Source organism: Carya illinoinensis, chromosome 11 (genome assembly GCF_018687715.1).
Source record: "Carya illinoinensis cultivar Pawnee chromosome 11, C.illinoinensisPawnee_v1, whole genome shotgun sequence".
NCBI lineage: Eukaryota > Viridiplantae > Streptophyta > Magnoliopsida > Fagales > Juglandaceae > Carya > Carya illinoinensis.
The window spans coordinates 26,256,134-26,282,870 of NC_056762.1; the positions used below are offsets into that span (position 1 = coordinate 26,256,134).

A 26,737-nucleotide genomic window follows, 5' to 3' on the forward strand; every position below is an offset into this window, starting at 1 on the left:
CCATGAAACATAATTTCCGGCCATTCGCTAACCACTGAGACTGTGTATCTTTGTTACAAACAGGACAGGCTATTTTTCCCTTTGTGCTCCACCCAGACAAGTTCCCGTATGCCGGAAAATCATTTATTGTCCAAAGTACTGCAGCATGCATTTTGAATTCACGCGAAGCGGCCACATCATATGTATTGACACCCTGTTCCCGCAACTCTTTCAACTCTTCCATCATTGGCTGCAAATATACATCTATTTCATTTCCTGGTGACCTTGGCCCTGAAATCAATAGAGTCATCATAAAATAAGGATCCTTCATACAGTTCCATGGTGGCAAATTATAAGGCATTACTATGACAGGCCAATTGCTATGAGAAGTGCTCATGTTGCCAAATGGATTAAACCCATCAGTTGCTAAACCAAGACGTACATTGCGAGGTTCTTCAGCAAACCATGGATACTCGTCATCAAATTTCTTCCATTGTAAGGAATCTACAGGATGAGTGAGAAATTGATCATTTTGAACTCTTTCTGTGTGATGCCAAGTCATATCTTTCGCAGTCATCCGGGAAGTAAATAATCTTTGAAGTCGAGGAATAAGCGGAAAATGTCTTAGCACTTTCTGGGGTACATTACGCTTATCTGATGTCCATCTTGACTCAAGACACACCGGACATTATTCACATTCTGCATATTGCTTCCAGAAGAGAACACAATAATTTTTACATGCATGGATGATATTATAATCAAATCCTAACCCTCGCTTCAATTTCTTCGCTTCATAAAAATTTCGAGGTACTACGTTATCCTCTGGCAGAGCCTCTTTAAATAATTCAAGCAGCATATCGATAGCCTTTGCAGAAATACGACAAATAGACTTTATATGGAGCAACCTGACAGTGAATGACAACTTGCTATGACGGGTGCACCCTTCGTACAATTCTCGTTGTGCATCCTCCCACAATGATCCAAAGTCTTCATTTCCCTCAAATGACTGGGTAGATGTTCCTTCTCCAACCCTGACACCAAATATGCCTGCGTCAAGATCTCCTAACATTTCAGTCATATCTTCTCCATTATCATAACCATCATAAGAAATATCAACATTTATGTCCTCCGTGTCGATCTCGTTACATTCATCCATCTGGTTGAGATGACTGCCAAATCTAACTCCTTGGGGAAATGGTTCTCCATGTAAAACCCAATGTGAATATTTACCATCAATTCCATTTACGAATAAATGATCCTCCACAGCCGTCATATTATAAGAACTAAGGTTTTTGCACTTCTTACATGGGCATCTTATAAATCCTCGACTATCAACACTCCCACAAGCAAATTCTAAGAAAGACTTCACCCCTTGTGCATATTGCTTATAGTCTCGACTAAGTCTATCTCCCAACAACATCCAACTTTTATCCATCTATAAAAGAAAACCACAATCATGGGATAAACACTATCATTCAACTATTACAATACATGTGTTTAATTACCCTGTACTTTTAAGGTAGTTGATCCTATCCCATTCGAGAGACTATCATCTATATCGCATATATACTCAGTCTAAAACTCGTATGTTAGTAAAAATTTTTTAGCATTTCCCTACAATTCTCCAAGTATGCTAGTCACGATAAGCCGTCGACCCTATTCATGAGCCGAGAAACTTATGAACTACATACTCGAAGAATGTAGGAAAATGCTAAACCAAAATTTAAATTGACTAACACAGGAGTTATAACTTAGTATATATGCCATATAGATGATAGAATCCCAAACTGTCCACTTTGGATAATTCAAGAGTTATACCCAAATATTCTTTAAGAGAATATTTGGCCACAACTCTCGAATGGGTCTAAGGTTTAACTGCATGTAAAATAACTACAAAATCCAAACACTCAGTAGTAAACATAACAAGCATACATCACAAATACATGGGAAGATTACATTACAAGTATACATGATGGGCCATTAAAGATTTTGAAATATTTAATACTTGAGTACTTACTTATATTCAAGTATTTAATTATAATTTTTTAATTAAATATCTTATTATTCCTTTGGAGTATTAAGCTATTTAATTAGTGTGCTTAGATATAATTAATTATACATTATGTATTAATCATCTTATTACTTGAGTACTTAAATATCTTCACATATTTAATTATAATTTTTTAATTAAATATCTTATTATTATATTTGGAGTATTAAGCTATTTAATTAGTGTACTTAGATATAATTAATTATACATTATGTATTAATCATCTTATTACTTGAGTACTTAAATATCTTCACATATTTAATTATAATTTTTTAATTAAATATCTTATTATTATATTTGGAGTATTAAGCTATTTAATTAAACTATATCATAGATATAATTAATTATACATTATGTATTAATCATCATAATTAATACTTGAGGACTTACTTATGTTCAAATATTTAATTATAATTTTTTAATTAACTATCTTATTATTATATTTGGAGTATTAACTGCTATTTAATTATCATTGCAAATAATAAGTATTTAATTGATACTGTTTGAACAAACACTCTATAAGTTCGAATGGAACGCTGGTCGAGTTATATTTTGTTCGAACAAATAAAAATAAATTCGAACGGTATTCAGAGCGTTCGAATTAAACCAACCCAAAAACCAGTCACGAAACAGAGCACAAAACTGATAAACAAAACACAATTTTCACATTCATGATGCCATATTTCAATAGAACACATTGAAAACTATATGAATATTTCTAAATATGATTATTAAACAACTTAAAAAACTAATAAAACTTACCTCTTGTACTAGCAATTCAAATTTTAGTCAATCCACAATACCTATATATACATAAAACACATTAAACTGTTGTTCTATCCCAACAAATAAATGCAAAAACTCTATAGATATTTGTAAACGAAAATCGGAATGAAACATACAAAAAAACACAACTTACCTCTTGTCCTTCTCCTTTCTCTCTCAAGAATCTCTTCTCTCTCAATGCTTTCAAGCTCTCTCTCTCCACAACACTCTCTCACAGCCTCTGCCACGCTCTCTCTCCTTTTCTCAATCTTCAATCCGAGTGAAAATGAAGTGAAGGATCGGATTAATAATATATGCATTTCAGTTCGAACTAAATTTTAAGCAGTTCGAACGCAAAAATCCAAATACCGCTAATTTTTCCCACAATTTTTTCCCGTTCGAATTAATATTTTTCCAGTTCGAACAGAAAAAAGGAATATTCTCCAGCATATACTGATAACTTGGCGCGAATTTTCTCTCCAAACAAAAAAAATTTGTTCGAACATGAATTATCTCTATTCGAACTAACATTATATTAGTTCGAACAGATAATTAGATAAATATATAACTATACACATAATACACCCAATATTATTATGTGTATATGTAAAAATTATATAGACTATATAATACTAAGTGTCACTAATATCATAATACTAAGTTTCTTATCAATCTATAATATTAAGTATTTAAAATAGTATAATATTTTATTTACAATCACTAATAGTGTTATACTTATAAGTTAGTATCACTATAAGTATAATACTAAGTATCACTAATAGTATAATACTAAGTGATATTAAAGTATAGATACCATCAAAATATGAAAACTAATAATACTGTAATACTTTATAATATAGTCTAAGTACTTGGTTTATTATTAATATACAAACTAAATATATTAGAAATATGTTTTTTATACATATAATTAATGCAATGTTTTACTATATACTTACTATATTTACTTTATAATGCAATGCTTTAGACAATACTATTTTATACTCATCTAATGCATAATATATATACTAGATACTTACAATATATATAAGTAACTAGTATAAAACTCTATACTATCGATATATAGTTATCTAATATATATTATTATATATACTAGTGAGAAATTTTTTATTAGTACTAGCATACTCTGTATTATAAACTAGTATTACTAATACTTCTCAATTGTTTTACCTCTTGTACTTATATATATATATATATTTTTATGAAGTATTATATAATTCATTCGAACTTATACCCTTTTAATTCGAACTTATACCCTTTTAATTCGAACTGATTATACTTCCGTTCGAACAAAATCACGTTATTTAAGCCGCGAACCAGTTTCTTCTCCATTCATTTCGTGCCTCATCTCATTCGAACTATTCGATTCCTCCGCCGTTAGCAGCCACAACGCCGCCACCAACTCCGACCAACTCCTCAAATCTCCTAGAACAAGAGGTATGTGTTAAATGTGCTTTATTTTTATTAGCTTTTTAGTTAGTTTTGGGGGGGGTCGGATTTTGAATCAATCCGGCCCCATTTTGTTGTTTTGGGGGCAAATGACACAACTATAATCGGTAGAAATGATAGGGATTTACTCCTAAATCATTTCTACCGATTAAAATATTGGATTCCTTCATAAAAATGAATGTGTCGGTTCGGTTCTGAGTCGACTCAGCCATGTCTGTTTGGCTCAGGTCCGTTCGAATGAATATAAATTCCATTCGAATTGAAGTCAAGTCCATTCGAATTAAATTTAGGTTCATTCGAATGGAATATAATTTTATTCGAATGGATTTTAGGCTAATTCGAATGGAGTTATCTGAGGTCATTTGAATTAATTTTATGTTCGTTCGAATGAATTTAAATTTCATTCGAATGAATATAATTTAATTCGGATGGAATTAAAGGCCATTAGAATAAGCAGTTGTCAACCATGACAGCACAACATCATCATTCCTCTAATTCACTTTAATTAGATCACATATATCTTTTATACATCAACAGTATACTAATGGCAAGCAGCAGCGGAAGAAAATGTTCCAGACCCCAAACAGTCGAAAGTACCTCCGCATCTCCTTCTCAGCCGGCCGTCAGGCCTATACTAGTTGAGCGGGAGATCATTCTAGGTGACTTCCGTGACCTCACTTGGGAGGGGCGGAGCATACATGACATCATCACCGATCGTGGATGGACCCCAATCTGTCGACAGAGGGGCACAGCATATCCTGAGATGGTCGGTGAGTTTTACCGTGCCATGGGTGAGCAGTCTGGTGATGCTCTATGCTATAACTTAGTAGTCCGGGGAGTGAGTATTATATTCTCTCCCCGCGTTATTGCTGAGTTTCTAGATTTGCGGCGAGAGCCCGGTGCCTATCCTGTAGCAGCAGCAGCGAGAGCAGCAGCGAGATCAGCGACTACACCATCTGGAGAGGACACAACAGTCGCATCCTCATCGCCAGTGTCGGATGTACAGACCGCAGAGCTGGATGCTAGCTCGGATGATAGCGAGAGCGATGATGAGGTACCTGATGATGGTCTCACAGACGATCAGGTTCGTGACCTAGTGCGAGACCCTAAGGCTCCTCCATATGATGGCAGTAAAGTGATCCGACAGGCCGACTGTATAGCATTTTTCAGAATGCTTAATTTGATTGTTGGGTATAACATTGATCCGAAAAAACACAAGACTGATTTCGAGATCGAGCGGGCCAGATTTTTGTTACGGTTAGCACGGGGGGAGCCGATTGATCTGGCATTATATTTCTTCCTCCGCATTCGCACAGAGTCACGCTATTCGGGTGGAGGTAGTCTACCATTTGCGCTTTTGATATCTAACCTCTTACTCCATTCAGGGGTTACAGTGACTTTGACTGAGCGAAGGTCGCCACAGATGGGGCCCGTTAACAAGATCACATTCAGTAAGAGCAAGGGTCACTTGTCGAAGACTCATGCAGTCCTACAGGATCAGCCTCCGCCTACTGATCCAGCTTCTACTGCTGCTGCCCCTATTGAGAGACACCCTGCTGGGGCTACTCCAGATGAGGTACAAGCTATATTGGCGGACCACCGCGACATTTTATTGAGGGACTTCATTCAGGCCATGATGGAGAAGTTTAAGAACCTAGAAGGACGCTTGCAAACTTTACAGGAGGATTTTGATTTATATAATAAGTAAATATTATTAGTAATTTTTTTACTTTTTTATGTTGTATAGAACGTCTAACTTATTTTGGAATGTAATTAATGCAGTATAGTTTTTATTTTTAGTGTTTGCTAGCCTCTTTATTGTTAATTATATTTTCTTCTCATTATACTTAGTGTTCACGATAATTGAAAAAATGACACTATCTTTAAATTAATATTTAGTTAACTAAAATATTTTTAAATTAATTACATAAAATTAATTATTTATGAATTTTTAAATATTTTAATTCATTGTAAATCATAATATATAATATATAGAACTTTTTATTTACTTTGGAAATGATAAAAAATTAATAGAAAAAATATGTATTCTTACAATTTTAACAATATATCTTTTCAATTAAATAATACCGTTCGAACACGTTAATACTAATTCGAACAAATAATATTGCATTCGAATTAATTAATTTTCTGTTCGAATTAAATTTAATTAGTTCGAACGGTATAGATTTTTGGAGACGACCTAATTCGTCTTAGAATCTCAAGTTCGAACTAATTTGTTTTAGTTCGAACGGATTTATAAGGTTTTCCATGTTTTGAGACGAGTCTCAGAAAAGTACTTTTAGGGACGAAATTAATTTTGTCCCTAAGAAATTTCATCCCTAAAAATTAAATTTCTTGTAGTGCCAATTTGTCGTCGTCTTCGATCAAGAGATATTGGAGGAGATTTTTTTTCTTCTTAAACTAATTCAATAAAGCAAATTCAATGCTAAATTTTGATCCTGAACTTTCTTTTTAGGGTATTGTATAGATAACAAAGTAGAAATTCCATAAATTTATAATCTAATATATAACACATTATTATTTTCTAAATCAAAGTCTTGCATTCAAATATAATGCAAATTCATCATTTAGACTTGTTTAAATGAGGAAATTTTCTTAAATGTCTTCAAATATTGTCAAAGCTTTTCACAGGTTTCTTTTCAAACATCACTTAAATATATAAAACTTTTCAATTTTAAATTTTTAACTTTTTTATTTAATCATTATCTAAACATAAAAACCAATATAATTTTTTCAAACATCATAACAAAGTACAAGAAATAATACAACTTTGCAAATCTCAACATTTGCGCTAAGTGATGTTGAAGATTTATAGAAGAAAAACTCTACTCAACCATCAGGCTACACCATACACTTGCTTTTATTTTTTATCTTTTTATTTATTTTCTCCTCATTAGGTCATGTGGGGTGTAAAGCTGCTATATATATATATATATATATATTTTGGAGTACAGGATAGTATCTCTAATTTATTAATAGTCCTCATCTATGGCTAATGAATACTGTGGTTATATCTTGACACCTGATGGTTACACATTCAAAAGAAAAACAGCCAAATCCAAGTATCCGAGCTAACTAGAAATATTTAAAAGCTATATACCGTACATTAAATAAAAAAATTAAAAAGTAAAAACAAGAAAGAACAAAATCTATTTGACTACCATTCTTGAAAATAAATGTTGGGACAAATAATTAAAGATAAACCAAAATGGAATAAAAGGCAAAAAAGGAGAACAAACTGTAACCAAACTTTTTATTTTTAACGAAAGACGTGTAAACCAACTTTATCCATTTGAACAACTCCCCGAATGTGTTTTTCAAAGTAGGCCTCCTTATCACTAGAAACCAATTTGGTGTAAGGCTGGGAACTCATTAGGAAATAGTTCGAACCCTAATCAAGCTACTAACATTTCTATTAAAACATTAATTACTAAATTCGCCCAAGGATGCTAGCTTACATATACATGCATGATGAGTACGTATAGTATGGAATGAAGAATGAATAAAGGAAAATAGACTATAAGAAAATTTGGTAGTTATTGCCATTTATTTTTTACGTAAATAACTATTTTTGTTAAGATTAGTTTATTTTAACAAGATATCGTTATTTTTACATGAAATAAATAGCAATAATTGTTTAATTTTCTTATAATGATATAAGGATGACGATAACAACGATCTTGCATGACGATGGAGAGGAAATAATTATGGCTCAAAATGAATAAATCTACTCATGAATAACGGATCAAAATTAAGTTCCGAGTCAAAAAGGAAATACATGCACATGAGTTCGCAGGATACTCCAAAAATTTTTGGTTCCCTGATGGAAGGGTAATCTAAGATCAAACCAGAGCCTTATGTTACGTACAGACATGCATGATGCAGGCCCTCCGAAAGCAAACAAATTCCAGGGCTTGCATAGCATTGGACTAGTAGATTAGGTGGCCGATCGAACATCAACCACGTACGCAATTAAGAACTGATTGAATACTGTTAAAGATCATTAATTTCAAAAGCTCACTGAGATTACGACTCTTTATAATTTTCTGCTCCCACTGATTAGTCAAGAACCAAAAACCTGCAGGAAAATTCCATGCAGAAGAGGAGCGAAAAGATCCAAACACGTGTACGGTGAGTGTGGTTGGAGTACTCAATTAATTACTGAAGGTGAAATGCTAAGATTCATCATTATCTCGTACGTATAATCTGCCCTTTTGTGGTGTACTTAGACCAATTCTAATTATAGGGTTGCATGCAGATTTGTTATTATTTGAGAAGTAGTAGGACGTTTTGGTAACTTAGCATCTCCCTCATAATTGCTATATAAGAAGTAATACTGAAGGCACACGACGGTAGTACTGTTGCAGTTGGAGCCTATTATACCTTCAAAAACAGCTCTTTTCTAAGTTTCTCTTCAAAAACAGCTCTTTTCTAAGTTTCTTTTTGAGGTTCTCTTACGTTCTCTGGCCCTTCCATTTAAGTCACAGAAGGTATGTGCAGACAGTCATCTGATGATCTCGATTGTCTTATCTTCTTGTACTGATCATGCCAACTTATATAATAACGGTATTTTCATGTCATCGATCCTCTTCGATGTTGTGTAGTACTCCCATATATAATCACATGGGCAACTATGATCTTCTCGTAAATACATGACTCCCTAATTATATTGAGAGATTCTGAAAGAGTTTAGGATGATGCTGTCCAAACTGGCCCATGTCTCTCTGGCTTTGTTCAATCTATTTCTTTTCTTCAAGCCTCTAATGTGACGTTATTTATGCATTAAGCTGCCCGATCTGGTTTCTTGACATGCACTTCCGGTTCATACCATTTTAGCTTGTTCGTTTATCTTGGTTATAAAAGTTAATCCGGTCTGCTGATTAATTAAGTATAACGAATTGTTGAGTTATGTATGAAAGTGCTTAGTTTATCTGGTAAATGATCATAGCCGTTTTTATATGATCGGTGCAGTAGGAAGACAGCTTTCGAAGTACCACAAATGTGTTACATTACTTTGTTTCACTAATTGATCATTTGACAGCATTAATGTGAGTCTTTTAAATTCTTAGAATCATTGGTTAAATGTTACATTAAAGATCATGAGAAGCTCAAGCACTTTTTAATAAATGTTAACAAGAACAGTTTGTTTATGTTCGTGTTCATTTCCCATATATTTCATATTTATATAGTATCAAGAGCCGATAGAAGATAGCCGATAGAAGATGGAGAAAATGAATTCATCCGGGTTGGCAAGGGCAAAATCGGATCAATCGGTGGTGGAGACAGTGGCAGCGGCATTTAAGTCACCAACATCAAGTGAAGCGGTGGGAGCGCCGGCGGAGAGTGGCGGGGCCCTGTCGAGGAAGTCTAGTAGGCGGATGATGGCGGTATCACCGGGGCGCAGTGGTAGCAGCAGCAGAAACACACACATTAGGAAGTCTAGGAGTGCCCAAATGAAGCTAGACTTGGATGAAGTGAGCAGCGGTGCAGCTCTCAGCCGAGCCTCCAGTGCCAGCTTGGGTTTCTCATTCTCCTTCACCGGATTCACCGTGCCTCCTGATGAAATAGCTGACTCCAAGCCGTTTAGCGACGATGATATTCGTGAGTCTCTTGATATTGCATTTCTACTGTGTTTCTCTCTCTCTCTCTCTCTCTCTCTCTCTCTCTCTCTCTCTCTCTGTGAGCATTGATGCATTAATTTCTTCGCTACTCTGAATATGGTGACCTTGATGTCACGGAACCTGGCCTGGCAGCTAACCGTTAAAGCACCAATCTTTGGTGCTTGCAACGCCACTTGGATTGCACAAAATCATTAATTAATGGGCCATAGTGTTGGGATATTCCACTTTCTGCGTGCTTGCGCATGATCCGTGTCTGGATTCTTGTTTTTAATCTTGCATATGTTACATCAACAATCTTAATTAGTTGATCAAACGAATTTTCATCGGCAGTAGTCTTGCAAAGGCAGTAAGAAGTAGCAAAAAGGAGTAAGAAAATGGATCGAAGAATCCTGGACATAATAGAAAAGATGAACCAGAACGTAAAAACTTTCAGAAGTGAAGTCCACTAGACGAGCTTGTTGGCTTTAGGAAGACAATTTGTGGGAAAGGGAAAGGGAGGCGAATTGGGTGATTGAGGGTGAGGCGGGTGGAGCAAAGGATTGACGTGAGATTGGCAAAAAGTGATCGTAACGGGGACCCTTCCTTCTCCAACGTTCATTTGACTCCACTCAATGAACACAAACCGCCAGTTTATGTCTTTAGAAAAAAAGTGTGCAATCCTTTTACAACCACTTTGGAAAATGTGATGGGGCCACTTATCCGAAATGGACCACTTTCGGCTGCCTTTCACTTGTTACTTGGGAAGTTCTGGATTCAATAGAAAAACAATATTCGTGACTCTTTTGAAGCTTTTAGATCTGTATCAGTAGTTGAGATGAGAAATAATCAGAGTTTGTCGACCAAATGTTGATGATCACCTTAATCTTTTCCCTAAAACATTCACATCTTCTTTACTTTTTTTGGGATAGTTTCAATTTTTTTTTTTCCCTTCTCATGAACTGGTCCTGTTTTGCTCATGATATTTTGGTTTTTTGTGGTCTTCAAGATGAATTTGAGTATCACAGTTTGACAACAAATGTAGCAGGACGAAATCAAGTCATAAGTGGGTCCACATATAGGTGAAAGATATGGATTTAATTTGTTCTTAATACGAGTTGATAAAGATAAACCAATCCAGCGGCCAGGTCTTATAATTGGAAGACTAATAGTGTAAAGGATGCGCCCACCACCGAGCGTGATGGTCCACCTGTAAGTCAAATATGGATGGCACCGAACGCCTGTGACCACTTGAATGCCTGCGGCCACTAATATGCTGAAATCAGTGATAAGCGATAGATGTAATTCAAGTATATGATCAGATGAATTAAAAGTTGTAGGTCGTTATGTGCCTTTAAATTGGTCTGCAGTTTTAGTCGGGAAATAGCATACCTAGATGCGACCTTCTATAGGATTCCAACGCTTAGGTGTACCGTAGCAATAATTATTTTGACATGGATTCCTAGCTATAATCATGGAGATATTTTTTCTTTATTTATTTATTAACTAAAAAATATGACACAGGAATGTTTTTTTAACTGAGGGGACATTGCAAATAATTTTCTGATTAGGGTGGGAAAATATAAAATATGCAAAACATTTGTTATCCCTTCCATGTAGTGTTACTTCCTTTTAATTAAGAGAAATGCTTTAGTGGCTGCAGCACTTATCTAAATTATTAATCTTACACGTCGTTGCAGCTGAGGATCTTGAGGCTGGCACACGCAGGCCGAAGCTTCAAACAGAACCAACATTGCCAATCTATCTCAAGGTAATTACAGTTCTACTAGCCATGGAGGTTAATTCTGCTTTACCGTTGTTTTACTCTGGGTGCTAGTGCACGTAAGTACCGGTGCTGAAAACCTCTGTGTTTTTAAGGTTGCATGGATTGATGTTATACTATCTATTTGAACAGGCCAGGATGGAGATTTGAGTTTAGCATCGACGCGATCCATAGAACATGGCTAAGCAATATAGCATGGTCAGGTTCAGTCTTGTACAGAGTTTCATCCTATATGATATTTATGTACAAGACTCTCCCTTCTTTCCAACCATAAAGTACTGCATGCTTTTGGATTTTAGAACCGGGGGAACTAGTTCATATTCCTATCTGGTTCGAGATCCAGCATTGAGGCTAGAAAGTGTGAATCTAGCTCGGTCTTGAGTCAGGCCTTAACTTTAAATAAGACAAACATTTAAAGCACAGCTAGCTTTGACGAGGAAAGAAGGGTATGGACAAGCTTATTAGTTTTTGTGAACATTGGTGTCCGAAGAATAAGACCATGTTTTTCTCTTTTTATAAAACCATGTTTTTCTCTTTTTCCTTTTGTTTCAAGTGTCACGGAAGATTTGTAACCAAATTCAGTGCACTACTTAAGTTGAATTCTTGTTTTGGAAAAATGGCAGTTCACAGATGTGACTTACAAGGTAACTCTCAAAGGAATGAGAACAACAGTGGAGAAGGATATCCTAAATGGGATTTCCGGTTCAGTGAATCCTGGGGAGGTTTTGGCATTAATGGGACCTTCAGGAAGTGGAAAGACGACACTGCTAAATCTTCTCGGCGGCAGATTGATTCAGCCCACCGTTGGTGGTTTAGTCACTTACAATGACCATCCTTATTCCAAGTTCCTGAAAAGCAGGTCAGCATATGTATCCAAATTTTAGAATAGTTAGTATTGAAACAAGCGTTGTTAAGCTTTAAATTAATCAGATTAAATGAAGGAGCAACAACAAAGGATTCGCAAGAGATGTAAGTTTTTGAAAGAATCAAATGCATAATCATAATAACAAGAAATATTGTGACAGGATAGGGTTTGTAACACAAGACGACGTTCTGTTTCCTCACCTGACAGTGAAGGAAACACTGACATATGCAGCCCTCCTACGACTCCCAAAGACATTGACAAGAGAGCAAAAGGAAAAACGAGCAATAGATGTTATCTATGAACTAGGCTTGGAGAGGTAAGGCTCAACTTTTCCCTTTTATCGTTGAAATTGGGGGATGTTCTCAAGAGTCTTCAAATCAGATCAGTGGTGCAGAAACTATCCTTAATCGATCCTGTTCTTGAAAGCTGATGTAGTAAAATAAATATTATGTGCAAACAGGTGCCAAGACACTATGATTGGTGGCTCCTTTGTTCGTGGAGTGTCAGGTGGAGAAAGGAAAAGAGTTAGTATTGGGAACGAGATTATTATCAATCCGTCCCTTCTGTTTCTCGATGAACCAACCTCTGGTCTGGATTCTACCACTGCTTTAAGGACTGTCCAGATGTTACACGACATTGCAGAGGTACTTACACACAAGGAAACTTCAAACCGGAGCCATTCATTTGCCTCCATTTTCCTCTTTTTCTTAAATTTTCGTTTATGGAATGAGATCCACTTTTACTCTCTTTGTCCAATATGAATATATATGATTTGAGTAGTATTGGAGTCAGTACAGTGTAACAGCTGATGCACAGACCCTGCTTCCTGAGATTGAATGGTGTACTTTGGCAGAAAGTATAAGAAATATTGCATTTCTGTGGAATTAAACAGCTCTCCTCTAGGGATCAAAGATGCAACCTCTTGCAAAAGCAGAAACTCTCCTGCACGGCCATAGTTTTGTCCAAACTATTGATTTTTTTTTTCAAGTCATCATATCATAAACTTGTTGCAAATTTGTGGCAGGCCGGTAAAACAGTGTTAACGACGATTCATCAACCGTCAAGCAGACTCTTCCACAAATTTGACAAGTTAATCCTTCTTGGGAAAGGTAGCTTGCTCTACTTCGGAAAAGCATCGGAAGCAATGGTGTATTTCTCATCCATAGGATGTTCTCCCATGATCGCCATGAATCCAGCAGAGTTCTTGCTAGACCTTGCAAATGGAAACCTTCAAGATGTATCCGTACCATCAGAATTAGAGGACAAAGTGCAGATGGGGAATTCAGACGCTGAAATACAGAACGGGAAACCATCTCCTGCTGTTGTGCACGAGGTAAAATAAGTACTTCAGTTACAACACCTAGCAACACAAAAACAGAGAATTCTATTCTTTGTACATTCAGAAAAAGGGGCGTTTACATGATAGGCATGTTTTACCTTGTATGATAATCGTGATTGTTGTCCTAAGAGCAGGTGCCACCTGACCTGTTATTCCATGGAAACATCAAAAGCTATGTTTCTTCCTACTGACTCTTTGATTTTTTAAAAGCAGTATCTGGTGGAGGCCTACGAGACACGAGTAGCAGAAAATGAAAAGAAGAAACTTCTGATTCCTATACCGCTTGACAAAGAAGTCAAATTGAAGGTTTCTTATCCAAAGCGACAATGGGGGGCAAGCTGGTGGGAACAATATTCCATATTGTTCTGGAGAGGAATCAAAGAACGGCGGCATGAGTATTTTAGCTGGTTGAGAATCTTTCAAGTTCTCTCTACTGCATTTATCTTGGGATTACTGTGGTGGCAGTCTGATAGCAACAGCCCCAAAGGCGTGCAAGAACAGGTAAACCAATTCCTTATTAAATTTCTGTTTTCCACTAGAAAGATCAGTCGGACTCACTGACTCACTACGCTTACTGATCAAAACGTTTTATGTGTATAGAAAGAGCAATAATATGGACAACTGATCATAAAATATTTTTCAGTTAGCATCTTCTCACACTAGTCCATGCATGTTTTTACCAACTCAATCATCTGCCATTTTCCCCCGAAGTTTTTCTCTCCAATGCCATCAATATAACCATTGGTTCTATTATTAACATTTCTTCATCTCTGTATTGTCTAATTATGTACTGTCCTATGAAGAGAAACTGAAAGAGATGATGATCAAACATATCAGACAGTAATAGAAACAGAGAAAGGAACCCACCAAGCAAAAAGGAAAGGAATGTCAAATGGCTATGCTTTTTAATTCTCTCTCTTTTTTTTTTCTGTTTTTTTTTTTTCCTAGAGAAGTTATATATGCAAACTGGACTACAGATCTGGTCATAACTTTCCATTTCATAGGAAAATTCAATGGCATTATCCTAATAGGCCCGGTCAAAAGAAGCTTCTTAAAATGTTAAATCTCTCTTCAATATAACCATACTCACGAAAGCATTAACTTCACATTTTGCCCTTCTGCATATCTTGGAAATATACAGCCCAGCATAGAACTTAGCCAACTTCCATTGCAGGTAGGACTGCTTTTCTTCATCGGTGTCTTCTGGGGATTCTTTCCTGTCTTCACAGCGATATTCACATTCCCTCAAGAAAGAGCCATGTTGAGTAAAGAAAGAGCGGCTGACATGTATAGACTAAGTGCATATTTTGTGGCTAGAACTACAAGCGACCTTCCACTTGACCTGGTACTACCAGTATTATTCCTTCTTGTTGTCTATTTCATGGCAGGCTTGAGACTCAGCGCTGGTCCCTTTTTCCTAAGCCTGCTTACAGTCTTCCTCTGCATTGTGGCAGCTCAGGTATGCCTCCTGTAGAACTGAGTAAGATGACATCGTAAACAAATATACCATATATAATTAAATGACTCAACTGCAAAACAGGGATTAGGACTAGCTATAGGGGCTACATTGATGGACTTAAAGAGGGCAACCACCCTGGCTTCAGTAACTGTGATGACCTTTATGCTAGCTGGTGGGTTCTTTGTGCAGGTAAGCATGCAAATTCTTTCTTTTCTATTGGTATTAACGAAAGTACGCAAACTTGGAAGTCAATATCTGCATATATCTCACCATCAATACTATAGTTGAGGATTGTCTGCAAAAATTTATTTTGGAAAGCTGCTAGATAAATCTGAAAGCAGAAATAACAATACATTGTCTACAATGTTGCAGAAAGTTCCAATATTCATTTCTTGGATCCGCTATCTGTCTTTCAACTACCACACGTTCAAGCTGCTTCTCAAGGTGCAGTATGAACACATCACGCCCACCATAAATGGGATGAGAATAGACAATGGTATTATAGAGGTCAGTGCCCTGGTAGCCATGGTTTTTGGTTACCGTCTTCTGGCATACCTTTCTTTGCGGAGGATGAAACTCCAATCTGGAGCTTAAAAAATTGGATCTGCAAAGGATCATCGATCTGGACAGCTTCTTGCAAAGACTGGAGGGTCAATGTGAGTTGAAATGCTAGCAAGATTGATCGATGAGAAGATTCATCTCCTATAGATGACATTAAAGAGATGCTACACGTTCCCATAGGCGTGCAAGTCAATTTCATTTCTATGCAGTGTCCGCAAAGATTTCCTCAGAAAATCTCAAGCTCATGTTAACATGCGGTCTTGATTTTGAAGCAATAGTTTTATGTTAATTCTAATTGACTACAACTTATATGCAAACAGTAGATTTGTATAACCATAACTACTATTTATCAAGTGGATTTAGCAATGAATTTTAAAATCCAGTGGATAAGACTGGGGCAAAATGCAGCAAGGAAAAACTTGATATGCAGAGCGAAACCAAGGACCCAACGTCAGGTGTATACCCATCCCTCATGTAATATCCAGAGCTCCCACCACCGGCCCACCGGGAATGGCATTCTTCTCCAAAACCAGAACCCTAGCACCCTTCACTGCCAACTGCGTAGCAGCAACTAACCCTCCAATCCCAGACTCAATAACGATTGCATCATGAGAATTCTCTCTACCCAGTTCTCTCTCTCTCTCTCTCTCTCTTTCTCTCTCTCTCTCTCTCTATACTCAACGCCGTTTTTTACCCCTATACAATCATGGCTAAAAACCTATATCTCTATTAAACTAGTCCTTAAACATGAATGATGTCTCTTGGTCCTTTTTCTCAAGAAAAGTTTCAAAAACTGGATTTAATCATACATTTTCCTTCTTATCCCAATCACAAAGTTTTCTAAATACTCATTTATTAAGCCTAGGTGGAATAAATCAAAACCTCACAAGTTCAACATGATTTGATCAAAACCATACATGCTTGGATGACCAACACAAAATACCATTAAAACCTATCATGATATGCTTTCAACGTCAAATTTAAGCCTTAAAAAATCATTCTAAGACATTAATAAATCATATCAAAATATGCTAAGACATGCCATATATATCTAGAATTTCCACTTAAAACAATTTAAATACTTAATCTAACCTTAATGGACTCAATTTTGATTTAAGCATGGCAATTCTTTCTAAACTCAACCAAAATTCGCTTCAACATTTTAAATCAAGACTTGACATGCAAACTAAGATCTAGGGTAAGAAAACTTACAATTTTTATGGCCCATTAAAGCTTTCAACACAAGAACTCTCAAAAACTCCCAAGAACACTCAAGAGCACACATCTCGGATTCACTCTAGATTTTCTGAAGGAAGAAGGCTTTCAATGTTCAACTAGATTTTCTCAAAATGCAAGGCATTCGGTTCCTAACCAACTAGTGTTTAGGTGCATTTGGTTTTTGGTTTGGTTCTTGGAACCAATTTCATCCACCAGTAAGTCTGCATTGAGAAGGGTATTTTACGGTACTAAAAGACAATAATGTCTTTGAGAAAAAGGCACAAAAAGTTTGGACTAGAGGCAAATCAGTCCAATGCACACAAGGGTACATATGTGTGCTGATTGGTGTGGGTTTAGGGTTTTCACATGCCATTACCTTTAATGACATATGTGGATATTTATCTAGGGTTTTAATATAATCTAAGAATGATGCAACTAAATAATAAAACAAGAAAATTTCAAATTAAAATGGCTAAAAAGATTAAGAAGAAAAATTAAGTTCAAAACATGATTTAAAAATCACTAATCATTGGTAAGTTGATTAATATCCTTAACTCAAGTTATAAGCTTAATTATGGACAACTGGGAGTCCAAAGAGGCATGGGTTACCATTTGAACTTGAGGGAAACCAATGGTATGGTGTATGTAAGCTTCAAATAGAAGTATAAAAGATATAAGACAAGGCTTTGGGCCTTGTTGGGCTTAAAACGCCATGAGTGGGAGTTGCATGGTTCATGGGCTTTGGGTACGAGTTAATGGGAAAACTTAGTTCCAGATTCTAAAAGATCATATGAGAGGCCTCAAAATATACAAAAATGGGGCTTGAAAGACTTGCCTTATCATAAATGGGCCAAGGGTCAAACCTTTCATCAAGTTAGTCCTAAAGGCCTTATGCCTTGCTCACACTTGGGCCAAACCTTTCTAAAGCTAATTGTAAGAGCACTCCCAATGGATTTTTCATCCTATCCTTTAAAATACATCACCAAATTTCACTTTTTCTGTTGAACCCAAGATTTCAAGTTTCATGTGATTATAAATCTACACATGGATTTTGATGATAACAAATGAATTCAAAGAATAAAGGAGTTTCAAACTCAAGTTGTCCACACAATGGAGTCAAGCACATCAAAGAACCAAGCATGAGTAAGAAGAAAACAAGTTCACATTAAAATCATAGAGTAATGTTGTAAATCTCTTAAAATTCGAAATTAGGATTAATGCTCAAAATTAATATTTTATCATAAAGCATTAAAATATATTTTCCACATGTGCATGAATATTTTTTAAAATTAAATTTGAAAATTTTGAAAGATGATTGATTGTCATCTTTTACATGTGCATGCCTTGATTAAAGGGTTGAACTTTGAAAATATTAAAGATGATTGATTGTCATCTTTCACATGTGTATGTTTTATTTGAATATTTTCAAAAGTGATTGATACTTTTTTAGACTTATACAAAAGGTAAATGATTTTGTTTGAAAATTTTGAAAAGTAAAGTGTGCTCCTTTTGTCATATACAAAAAGTAAAAGATTAGGTTTGAATTTTTTAAAAAGGAAAGTGTGCTCCTTTTGTCATATGCAAAAAGTAAAAGATTAGGTTTGAATTTTTTGAAAAGGAAAGTGTGCTCCTTTTGGCATATGCCAAAAGTAAAATATTAGGTTTGATTTTTTTTTTGAAAAAGTGAATAATGTTGTTTTTGACAATTGAAAAAGAAGAACCTTTTATTTGAATTTTTTGAAAAAGTGAATGATGTTGTTTTTGACATGTGAATCTTTTTTAATTTGAATATGAAGTCTCATATGCCTATAAATAGATCATTTGAGAGCTTCACATTCACAACACCAAGAGCATACAACATTCATTCAAAGTTTTCATTCTCTCTTCTCTAAGCATTGAGCCTTAATCCTTGTTCATTTTGAGAGATATAGTTTGCGCTGTATTGTTCTTATTTCACTCATTGAGGAGTGTTTTCTGATAATTTACCCACTATCAGCTCTTGTATCAGAAAAAGGGTATGTATAACTCTTGTGCGTGTAGAAAGTATTCTACACGGGGAATAGTTGAATCACCACGTGTAAGGTGATTGCAAGTGTAGAGGATGTTCTACACGGATCCTTTGTAGCGATGTTGTTCAAAGGTGTAATAGGTTTCTATCTCCACCTGAAGGAGGTTGAATAGTGAATTTGGGAATCCTCAAGGGGTAGCTTGAGGCGAGGACGTAGGCAGTGGGGCCGAACCTCGTTAACATACTGAGTTTGCTTCTTTCTTACCCTTACTCTTTATATTTATTGTTATTTCATATTTTGTTTATATTTTATATTATATATTTGATTTATAATTGTTATTTTTTTAATACAACTCAATTCAGCCCCCTCTTGTGTTAGTCATCTGGGCAACATTTTCTATTTTACATACTGATTTTTACAATACATCATACATCAGCTTATTTATTTTTTCTTCATATCATTTTAATATTATACCTTTTAATATTTTATAAGAGAAAAAGTACAATAAAAGAAATTAATTTTAAAGAAAAAGTACAAGAAAAGATAGAAAACAATTAAAATATGTTTACATTTGTGTACAGTTGCTTCTACATCTAGAGGCAACACTGTACACAAATGTAAAATAGAAAAAAAATAAAGCATCCGTTGGATGCATGTTTTAGACCATTTTTTTTTTAAATTTTACATAACAATAAGTTTTACAAAACCCATTGTGAGTGCTCTAACGACCCAATCCCAGAGGTCCAAAGAGATTACTTAATGTCAACTCTAATATGCCAACCATAAAATCTGACAAATTTAATAGAATGTTAACTTATTTGTTCAATACAAATATTCATGCCTTTCCACAGAAATAGTAACCGAAACCCTCAATAAAATAGAATAACAACTCCACAAAACTCGAATTGCATATAACTCGACGTACCAAAATAACCGCCAAAGGTAAACCTACAAAGTATGATCCTCCAAAAAATACATGTACCCTTAGCACTTATTCATATATGATCATCAAATTTTTCCAATACTTTACTTGTGTTCTCTAGCTGAACCATAAAAAATATCTGACAAATGTTATGGAGATAAAAAGCAAGTTATCAACAACTCAGTAAGCAAAAAACATATATTAGTGTGTAAACATGAATATTTACAGAATTTAGAATGCAGGACAAAATATTTTTATTTTTCATATTCAGAATGCAGAAGCGAAAACATGTTATCAAAAACTGTCAGAGCGAAAGTTCAAAAATATTCTTATTCAAAATTCCCTTGGCATAGCATAAATAACCACCATCATATCAAAATATCAAATCACATCAAAAGCCATGTTTAACTCCCTTGGTAGGGTTGTGCAAAATCCGGTAGCTAACCGAGCAGAAACAGAATGTGAATCTTTCTCTTATTATTCTTAGACCCCGAGTGTGCACAGAAGAAAGACCATCAGAAAACCACTTTGTTTCCAAAGTAGGTGCACCAGAATCAGAAATGTTGGTCCCAACCCAAACAAAAGCCACTATTAGCACCTGTGGTAGGCCAAATAGATCACCATCCACAAACCATATCTCAATTCAGAATGTCACGTCAAAAGTTTTCAGAAATCACATCATATCATATCAGAGTAGAACATTTTCATAACAGAACAGAATCATATCACAAAAATATAATTTATGCACAAAATTTCATATTCACTCTCTTTTGCACATTTTAAAAATAAAATGTTAGAAAATAAATTCATGTCTATACCAGTCATAACAAAAATACTTTCGCTTTCATACAGAGTTCATGAGTAATGCTAAAACAAACAATTGTAGTTGTTTTTCATATTTCTTTTCAAAAACCAAAAGATGCATATTTTAAAAGTCAATCTCTTTTCATTTTCCTTTTATGCAAAGTCTAGCATAGGAACCCCGCTTATCTAAACTTCTTAGCTTTTCAAAAATTCTCCAGAACAGTACCAAATGAAAATCAATCTTCACCTATAGAAAAATTCATATAACTTTAATAAATCTCCAAATGAATAATTACATCGTATTTACACCTGAAATAACTATTTTAATTCCTCAAAAATCTAAAAATTTTCTTAACCCTAATATATCGTCACTTCCCAAAATTCATCGATGTCTACTTAATATTTACTTAACCTAATTCTCACTTACTCACAAGTTTACTTAAAAGAAAACAAAACCCAACCCATTTAAAAAAATGAAAAGTCACTAAAATAAAGATATTACCCGACCCAAAATAATTTAGAACCTGAACTCAAGCCGAAAACATTTTACTTCAAAATAACTTAACATAACACACTAAATATATATATATATATATATATATATATATATATATATATAAACCAAGCATAAACAAATCTACTAAAATAAATTCAATATTTTACTACAAAGGACATAAGCTTGACGTAAAAACCAACCTAGTAAGTGATTGAAAAATAACCTTAAAAATGAAAATAATCATTTTTCAAATTAATCAATATTCACTAATATAAGTAGGAGTAAAAACGTCATTTAATGAAAATAGACTTAATCAATTTTAAAGTGTTCAAAATAAAATTATATGCTTACTAAATGCTTTAGAAATTCAATTTATATAAAAATAATAATAATAAAAATACCAACAATACAATTTACAAACTGATTTGTTTTCTTTATAAAATCTTATATTTAAAACAAAGCACACGTGCAATAGAGAGGAGAGTTCTTTATCGAGAGAGCTACATGCCGTGATGGCCTAGGTGACTTTCAACAGAGGCACGGCTGGGGGGTGGTGGCATAGCCCGAAGAGAGAAAGAGGGAAAGTGAACTATCACTCAAGGTGGAGAGAGAGAGAGAGAGAGAGAGAGAGAGAGAGAGAGAGAGAGAGAGAACACGGCATGATGAAATGGTGGGAGCTCTACGAGTACATACCAAAATGTCATAAGGGTGACGGCAACCAAGTAGGACTGACGATCAACGGTGGCTTGCGGTGCGCGGCGACGTCACACAACTTCTACTATGCACGGGTTGAGAGCACAAATGTGCTCTGTTCTTGGGAGCCTAAATAGAGGCCTCTATGAACATGGCGTTCATAGCATAGGGTGGCAGCAATTTGGGGTGGCTTTCGTGGTTGCCTAGGCGGTTATTGGCAAGAAACGGTGGCCACCGAACCAAAGAAGGGAATATAGCTTGTTTTATCTTGGCAAAAACTCTATTTTTGGGGAGCAAACACAGAGGTCACTTTTTCAGTGATATTCAACAATGGCTACATGAGGTCCATGGCTAGGCTTTGGCGGTAAGGTTAAGGAAGGTTTTAAGTGCAGTGGACGAACCCAGGTTGCGCTTCCCTGATGGAAAGGTCGCACAGAAGTTGGTTTCAAAAGAAGCAATGCCATGGACACGGCCACAAAATGCATGTTAGGCTAGGTTCAACAGCGATGCCCAGTGGCTGGGGTTAATTTCACGTGGAGGAGCTTGGTAGTGGATACCTTAAGATGGTGCAGCAACAGTGGGAAACCAAGAGAAAGAGAAAAACTTGGAGCGGCAGCCCTAGGTTTTTAGGTTGAGGATTTTGGAAAAAAAAAAAAAAAACAAGAGACTCGATAACGAATATAAATATGGAAAATTGATAAAACCCTTGAGAAAGAAGGAAGGAGGGACAAGAATCATGCAAGGCTAGGCACGATCTATGTAGTGAAAAACATTTGAATAAAAAGTGTTGTAGATAGCCCTAGCGTGACAAACGTGCATGAAAAGGGCAACGACGTGCATCAAGTATACTGTGAAAAACAGACGTGCATGAAGAGGAAATTGACTCAACAAGACGTGAAATGGTGGATTTAAGAGTTTTTAAAGAGAAAAAGGACTCTAGAGTTGCAACCCTAATTTGTAACATGAACTGAAAATGCTAGCTCATGTAACTGAAATTATGCATTTTGATTAGGGAAATGAGAGTATTCAGGTAGCTCCTACATATTCATCATGAGTATCCTTTTTGTATTATGACAAATTATACTCATTCACTGTAGTACCAGGCAGGCAGCGCATATGCCTTGGCCGCAGTACCAGACAAATCCTATACTCCTTAACGTAGTATAATATTAATTGATAACAGCAGCTTAAACTGAACTTGAAATAACATGACATGAAACTAAATATGAAATTGAAACTTGAAATTGACTTGACTAAGATGAAAATATTATTTTCGATACACACTTTGTACTCGAAACATGACATGACATGACATAACATGAAGTGAAAGGACAAATAACCTGACGTAAGGTAACGTGACATATACGTGAGATGAATGACATGACATAACATAAAAAAGATAAATATTTTATAACATGCATAACATGTAACAAATAAATGTTTCGTGACATAGCATAACATGTAATAGATAAAAATTTCATGACATGGCATAACATGTAATAGTCAAAAATTTCATGACATGGCATAACATGTAATAGTCAAAAATTTCATGACATGGCATAATATGTAACAAATAAAATTATGTGATAGAGCATATTGTATAACTGATAAATATTACATGACAGAATATATTATGTGACAGATACATATGTCATGACAGAATATAACATGCATAATAGACATACGCGATGTAGCATGGCATATAGGATAACATAAGTACATAAACATTAGTTCCCTTTTAAACATACATACACAGTAATATGACAATAAGTTAAAAATTAACTTACAGTAATTGTCGCATTGTGGGAAAAAGTACAAAACATGAGAAACTGTAAGTAGAGATTTTCAAACGTTAGAATTTTATCACTAATAACTCAGAAATATGAAAATACAATCTTAGAGTAAAATTACTATTTTATCCTTTACATTTGAAAAACAATTACCATTTCACCCCTAACTTAAATGATTTCACATCCTAACTCCAAAAATCACCATGAATTCATCATGTAAATTTTAGGAATGTAAATTTTCCTAAACTCGAATATCTAATTATAAAAATTTAAAACAAATTATAACCATGAGAAACATACTATGACCGAAACTCCCTTAGGCCATTTCTCTTTGAGTTTTGTTGCAATTGTATCTAACTTCAAAACTTATGCTTAAATCAAAATATTGTAATATAGATCATCAGATCTTATACATAGAAATATACTTAACACAACTAACAAAAATTCACTTCACATAAACACAAAACATTTTTGTAAAAACATCTAAACTTTTTAACTAAAACGCAAACCTTTGAATCTAAAGGTTTTGACTCTTTTTAAAACATCTCCAAGAACTCCCAAAAATTCAAAACATTATTCAAATATGTACATAACACACTCTTAAGAATTAATATGCTTTGAATCATCAAATACAAATCACCAAAAGTCACAAAATAAAACTTGAAGCACTTAGCTCCAACACTTCATCAAAACAAAATTCTCAACTTAGTTTTGATTAATCTTCTTGATCTGAGACATACCATGATAAAAACTACAAACTAATAACATCATATGGTTTCAAAATATGTCCTAAAGTAGATAAAAGCATTAAACTTAAGATCATATAGCCAAAATTAAACCAAAACATAAATCTATTCAAAAACCTCACATTTTTTACTTAACCGAGTATCCTAATGCATAAAAATCATATTTTTACAAATCAATACCCAAAATCATCAAACCAACATCCAACATATAGAACAAAGGTTTAGGGTCATCAAATAAAAATATCAAAGACATTGGAGTAAAATTAGACCATAAAATATCCAAACTTTCATAAAATAGAAAATGTTTTACTCCTTCCAATTTCTAACTATCTAGATCCAAGAAAATATTTCATCAAAAACTTATAAAATGCAATGAGTCCTTAACAGACATTTATACAAACATTTTAAACTACAATCCATAAAAAGTTCAGACCAAGATCTATCCATTAACTTGGTCAAAAATTTCAAAATACAACATATTATTCAGTTTATCATCCAGACAACCTTTCCATAATTAAAGCAACTTTTGACCAATCATCACGCGAAAATAATTACAAAGGTTTAAAACATTGCAAGCAAAAAGTCTCAGAAAATTGTCCAAGAGAAAACTAGTGTTTCTCCGGGAACGTGAGTGAAAGAGATGAAATGAGTGTGAAAATGGCCTGCACGCCTCTTACACATTCTGAATAGTGAAAGGAGGGCTTGAGTGACACTTGAGTAATGGTGGTTTTGGCCAAAACAATGGGCAAAAATAATGGGCAACAATGAGTGGTTTTCAACCAAGGAAGACTCTACGTGAAGGGTGGTGGTGAGGTGGCTTTTGGCCTCACATCATTCACAACTTTAGGGCTGCCTTGGGCAGTGGGTGGTAATCTAAGTGTGGGAGGAAACTTCCCCAACATGCTTTGCCAAGGTAGTCCAAATTCGTGGGCCTTAAACAAGTGGAATTCAATTTGGGTTTAAGATATTATCAAGCCCAAATTCAATTTTTCTTGAACCAAAAACTTTTCAAGGTTTAAAGGGTTGAATAATGATGTTATAGAATGAATTTGAGGTATTAATAGCATGTAGAAGTGATTAAATACAATGCTAAAAATCGGATCTATTTAGGGTTCAAAATCAAGTTTGGGGTTTGGGGTAATCGTTTAAGGTTTCGATTTCCTCCAAGCTTATGGAGTTTCAATTGGATTCCAAGTATTAACAGTTTCACTAGGGTTGTGATGAATGGTCAATTATGCGGTATTAATACTCTTAAATATCTTGGGTTAAAAAAGGTTTATGTGTTAAAATGAGTATTAATTACATACTGTGAATTAACTTTGTTTGGCATGTGAAATAATATTTTTCCTTTAATTAAATATAAATGCATTATGTTGTGGGGCTGACTAACATTTAAGTAAACTTATGTTTGAATCTTGGCCATTGTAGGAGTGAAGCCCATTGGAACTAGTAATCAAAGCCTACTTAGTTGCTAAACCTATGAAGAAATAAAATAGAGATCACGTCCATGAGTAAAGGCAATGGATAGCATGTCCATACTCAATAAAATAGAGCCCACGTGCATAAGTGAAGCCCATGAGGAGAAGGCAACTTGAGAAGAAACCAAATTTCTATCAAACCCAATAGACTAACACAGGTGCAATTATTTTGAGAATTTGGAGACCACGAACAGAGGAGAAGATACGGCAGTTAGGCACGATGGAAGAGAGGCAATTCGTGGCAAGGAGAGGGAGGAAAAGGGAAGATTCCAAGTATAAAAGAAAGAATGAATTTTGGGTGAAGGGAGTTAGTTTTCATTTTCTATTTTCTTGCATTTTTCTTTGGTGTTTTTGGTTCAGACGACAATTTGGGGAATTTTCTTAGGGTTTTTCCATTTCCAGTTTTTAGCTAGTTTAGAGGAAGATGATTGGCTAATTTCTTAAGGCTTGGGTTGGGGTTAAACTTTCTATTGTTTGATAGATTTTCTGTGGTTCAATTGCATACCTCACTTTGTCTAAGATTGAATTTTGAAGAGGGAAGTTTGATGAAATCTTTTGCTCTTGTTTTTGCTCTGTTGTTGACACAAGGCACATCAAAACCTTGAATTAATCAAGGATTCCATCAGTTGCGTGTTATAGTAATTTTGGTGGATGCTTTGTGAGGATATCTTGTTTTAGGCGCTGGCATATTTACT

General features: G+C 34.9%; 1 protein-coding gene and 1 long non-coding RNA gene across 5 annotated transcripts; one reads left to right on the plus strand and one right to left on the minus strand.

Annotated features, from left to right (window-relative positions):
- Positions 1-8,619: 8,619 nt before the first annotated feature.
- LOC122281817 (ABC transporter G family member 22-like) lies at positions 8,620-16,273 on the plus strand. 4 transcript variants are annotated; one of them, XM_043093619.1, is made up of 12 exons: positions 8,664-8,772; positions 9,254-9,330; positions 9,472-9,883; positions 11,580-11,650; positions 12,286-12,521; positions 12,688-12,843; positions 12,988-13,171; positions 13,552-13,860; positions 14,080-14,367; positions 15,041-15,325; positions 15,407-15,514; positions 15,698-16,273. In XM_043093619.1, exons 3-12 carry the CDS (start codon positions 9,505-9,507, stop codon positions 15,917-15,919), a joined length of 2,238 nt encoding a protein of 745 aa, XP_042949553.1. In that variant the 5' UTR covers positions 8,664-8,772; positions 9,254-9,330; positions 9,472-9,504; the 3' UTR covers positions 15,920-16,273. The 4 variants fall into 4 exon arrangements, with proteins under 4 accessions (XP_042949552.1, XP_042949553.1, XP_042949554.1 ...); XM_043093618.1 differs by lacking the exon at positions 9,254-9,330 and having other exon boundaries at positions 8,620-8,772; XM_043093620.1 differs by lacking the exons at positions 8,664-8,772; positions 9,254-9,330 and adding an exon at positions 11,795-11,860 and having other exon boundaries at positions 9,834-9,883.
- Positions 14,783-17,012, minus strand: LOC122281818. The gene is made up of 2 exons (XR_006230325.1): positions 16,350-17,012; positions 14,783-15,342 (listed from the first exon to the last, which is right to left on the minus strand). It is a non-coding gene; the product is annotated as an uncharacterized LOC122281818 (long non-coding RNA).
- Positions 17,013-26,737: the final 9,725 nt, after the last annotated feature.

Excerpts from the sequence above, each read along its gene's own strand:
- LOC122281817 (XM_043093618.1), top strand. The coding sequence starts at position 9,505 with ATGGAGAAAATGAATTCATCCGGGTTGGCAAGGGCAAAATCGGATCAA. Across the intron at positions 11,651-12,285 it reads CATTGCCAATCTATCTCAAG|TTCACAGATGTGACTTACAA; the intron begins GTAATTACAGTT and ends GAAAAATGGCAG. Across the intron at positions 15,326-15,406 it reads TCTGCATTGTGGCAGCTCAG|GGATTAGGACTAGCTATAGG; the intron begins GTATGCCTCCTG and ends ACTGCAAAACAG.